The following is a 4,084-nucleotide window of genomic DNA, read 5'->3' on the forward strand; positions in this document are numbered from 1 at the left end:
AATTATGATTTATCTGTGAGTAGGATTCGGAAGAATATCGTTTACAGACTGGAAGTCTTCCTATTAAGATCTCAAACAGCTGGTCGAAAAATCGAATTTACACTTAATAATTTATAGGAAAATAAATAACTGGTCAGATCCTTGGAAAACACAATGGATCCTATCAAACCTTCTGTTCAACAAAAACCATCGGTGTCTAATTCATCTTACTATCCTAAGTAACATCCCTCTCCCCTACCTATTTTAATTAAATGTTTTATTTCAAACTAAAAACTTTCTATCATTTGTTTTTCGTAAAAATTCTACTTTGTGAGTAACCAATATGGTAATAAGGTATTTTAGCATAAATTTATTAGAATTTTAATTTAACATTTTTACATCAAAACCTAAAGCACAATAAAAAATAAAAGTAAGCAGTATTAACACATTTAATGACCTTATGCGGAGGTTCCACGTGACAGATTTTTGTCTTATAAGTTCGTCACGCAATCCTATATAGTGGATAGCTCTACCAACTTCAATAAAATCCAGATAGTAAGACAGCAAATGACAGTTTACACGATATTAGTGCCTGGCACAGCTATCACTATCACCGTCACCGTGGAACCCCTTCGTAAAACCATAAAACTCAAGTTCACCAAATCCCAGTTGTTTGTAAAATTATTCTTAAGATATAATTAATAATATACCAAAAAATTTATGGGTTTAACATTTTTGTTTTATGTTGATGAAAACATATTAAAATAATTATAAATTTAATGAAATAAACAATTATTTTGTATACTTACTTGAAACTGATTGTTTTGTTTCGATTTTGACAACTATCGAATCGATGGTAGTATGGTGTTTCTCTACACCCTTGAAAGCTAGTCAGTTGTTCATGATAAAATCGTTGGCTATTTTTGGCCTGGATTGTTTATTTATGTGATAATGTTTTAAGGAATGTATTGTTCTCTTCAATGCTTTCCTTTTTTTAATGTAGTTGACTACGTAAGTGTTTCTTAAAATTATTAAAATTTAAATCCTAGGTTATTCTGTGTATTTCTATTTAAATATTTTTGGTTAGTTAGTGTATTTACTGATTTTGAACTTTATCTTTTTTGTCAAGTTCATCATTAAAGAATTTGTATTCCATTTATCACTAATTTAGTTTAATAATGTTGAGGTTATTTTTTTTACTTTGAATAATTAGTTGTCAAACCACTCTATTCAAAATTACTACTGTTTCAGAATATATTTCTCTTTAATGTGGTTAAATATTTAAAAGATTTTGTAATCTAACTAATTCAAATTACTTTTGTTTATTTTCTTAACATTGTTTTAGATGCTTCATTATACGAGACTACAATATTTCTATTGAGTAATGCAAGACAAATGGAACAATGAATCTTGTTAAACTTTTATGTTTACTTATTTTAACCTTTTCAACAGTAGTTCTAAGTGAAGATGATTTTCATATTGACCAATTTAAAAGCCAACACCTACAGCGCTTATGGGGTATTCCGGATACCACTACTGAAATAGGTCATTTATTTCATTATGAGATCCCCAAAAACGCATTTTATGGCAATATTGCCAGATTTAAGGTAAGTAGAAGCATTAACTGCTCTTTATAGTACTATATGCCATAAATATCGAGTTGTATAGATTTGATGATTCATAACTTAGTCACGTTAGCCACTTATTTTAGCTATGCATTATATTAAATGTCTTGTTATCAAACCTAACTATTTGTGGTATGTTGTATAGTGGCTTAATTAGTATGGGCTCCTAACAATTTGGTTCAACTGTAAATGAAAATTGATGTTTTCGCTTATCGATGATAGATTTATTCGAGGCTTCAGAGGCATTAGTCTGGGAAATATCCAGTTACTGTTTAATGATTAACCTATTCTAATGTCTAGGTCCTCTTTGAGTGTCTCTTTATCTCAAGAAGGAGTAAAAGATGAAGGCTGATATTCATATACTATAGCTGAATTCAGATACCAATACTGTTTTTGTGCCATTATTTCAATTTTAGGCCAATTCTATCTAAAATACTTCTTCCTTTGTTTATATTCCTGTTTGTTGTAGCCTCAGTCCATGTGAGCCAGTTCTGCTTGTCACAAACCGCCTGTATTTTTTTAAAATGTGTCTGTGTTGGTTTCACCAGAACTGGTAATTTAATTTGTCTTATTCGTGATCTCAGGCCTGATTGTTGATCTTTCATTAGCTTCCTTTGCTTGTGATTCTGATTCGTCTAATAAACATGTTCATGCCACCTCAGCTGGAGTTTATAGAGATTTCCTGTAACACAGGGTTTATTTCTAATGGCATGAATTTTTTTCTTTTATAAGATTAGGTGTAGTTAAATAAAAATAGACTGTGCTTTCTTGTCTCATTTTATGTAAAGTTCATTATTATCTTTTACACATTATGTTAAATGGTTTGTTGTCATTATTGATTACTAGCGGTTTCAAACAAAAATTTTAATGGATCAAAGAAGTTTTTGTATACTACCTAATTTTTTTTTTAGATAATTTAGATAATTATTAAATTATCTGACGTTTTTTAAATACTATGCTATAATATTTTTTTGTCATTAATCTATTTTTTGATATTTATTGTTAATTATTTATTAAGTAAAAACATTCAGAATTATTTAATAAAATGAGATGCAATGATATTTGCTTATTGTTAATACTATGAGTTAGAAAATAAATTTATTTTCATCATTGGTAAGGTTTCTAAAAAAAGTTTAATATAATGTAATATGTATGTGGCTCAAGTTTTTAATGATCTGTATGTATTTTGATTGATATTGTATGCTATTTCTTAAATATGACTGAATTTTTCTATTTATTTTTAGGCATACAGCGATGATGGATCTCTCCTTCCCAATTGGTTAATATTTCGAGAAAAAACAGGTATAATGGAAGGTGTTCCTACTAATGAAGATTTAGGTGAACATTATATCATGGTCAAAGCATTTGATGAAGACTTTCATGGTTTTGTAAAAGATGTATTTGCTCTTGAAGTTCTGTCAAAAACTGATTTTCGTCATAGAATCAATGTAACTTTGTATATATATATATATATTTATATTTATTTTTTATTTTTTTATGACTACAGTACTATTTCATTATTTCTAAAAGAATAATTTAATATAAATTATAGATTTCTTCCATTATTGTTCTACTTTTATATAATTCTGTAATTAAAGCAATCCTCTACGAAACTACTACCCAGCATACTGCTATCTATATATTTCTATGTTTTAAAAATATGTGCATTTTACCAGAGGGAAACACTTTGTTGGCTCTAGTACCCATCACAGTAATGTAACTTCATTACAATGTTATTATTTATTAGACGTTATGTTTATTATTATTTGTTGGTACAATTATTTTTTTATAGTTCAATTACTATTGGGGAATGCCCCATACAAATAGTATTGGTTGCATTTAACTATAGTAAACATACTTGTTAAAGATAACAACAGTTTATAAGGTGGTGTGGTGTTTATAGTTCATTACATGATTATATATTTTTATAATGAACATGAATATAAAATAAAATGGTCTGGGTTTATTAAAACTAAATTTTGGTTGTCATAGCGTTTATCTTTAATTTTTTTAGGATCTACAACAAATCTAATTTTAGGTTCATAGTAAGCTAAAAAAGAATACTATCCGTTTCATGCTATAAAAACCTTAGCAAGAAGTGAATGAATCAAGGACTATTCCTTGAACAAGACCAAAACGATAAAATTCATTGATACGAGGTGGGAACCCGCAACAATTTTAAAAAAATTCTGTTCGGGTGAATTAGCCATGTTGAAGCCATAGTTTAGATAATTTATGAGATTATTTGTTTATTTTCAAATTAAGATTTTGTTTATATTAACTTTCAAGCTAATCCATTTATGGTTCCATGGTAATACCATGACATTAAAGGTATCAGTATAGACTGAAGTGGAAAGTGATGGTGTTCTGACATATCTATGATAATTGTAATTAATTAACAATATCTTGACACCGTATGTATTTGTTTTGATAACAAAACCTTTAGCATTTATAAGCAACAATAATATAAAATAATATAT

At 28.0% G+C, this 4,084-nt stretch overlaps 1 protein-coding gene across 1 annotated transcript in view; it reads left to right on the top strand.

Annotated features, from left to right (window-relative positions):
• Positions 1-850: 850 nt before the first annotated feature.
• Positions 851-4,084, top strand: part of Dg (Dystroglycan) — a 25,087-nt gene continuing 21,853 nt past the window's right edge. Inside the window, exons 1-3 of the mRNA XM_014421026.3 lie at positions 851-990; positions 1,325-1,586; positions 2,849-3,052. Of these exons, the coding sequence (XP_014276512.1) occupies positions 1,383-1,586; positions 2,849-3,052 (408 nt within the window). The 5' untranslated portion in view covers positions 851-990; positions 1,325-1,382. The remainder of the gene's footprint in view (positions 991-1,324; positions 1,587-2,848; positions 3,053-4,084) is intronic.

Source organism: Halyomorpha halys, unplaced genomic scaffold (assembly GCF_000696795.3).
Source record: "Halyomorpha halys isolate HHAL.00 unplaced genomic scaffold, Hhal_1.1 Scaffold301.1, whole genome shotgun sequence".
Taxonomy (NCBI): domain Eukaryota; kingdom Metazoa; phylum Arthropoda; class Insecta; order Hemiptera; family Pentatomidae; genus Halyomorpha; species Halyomorpha halys.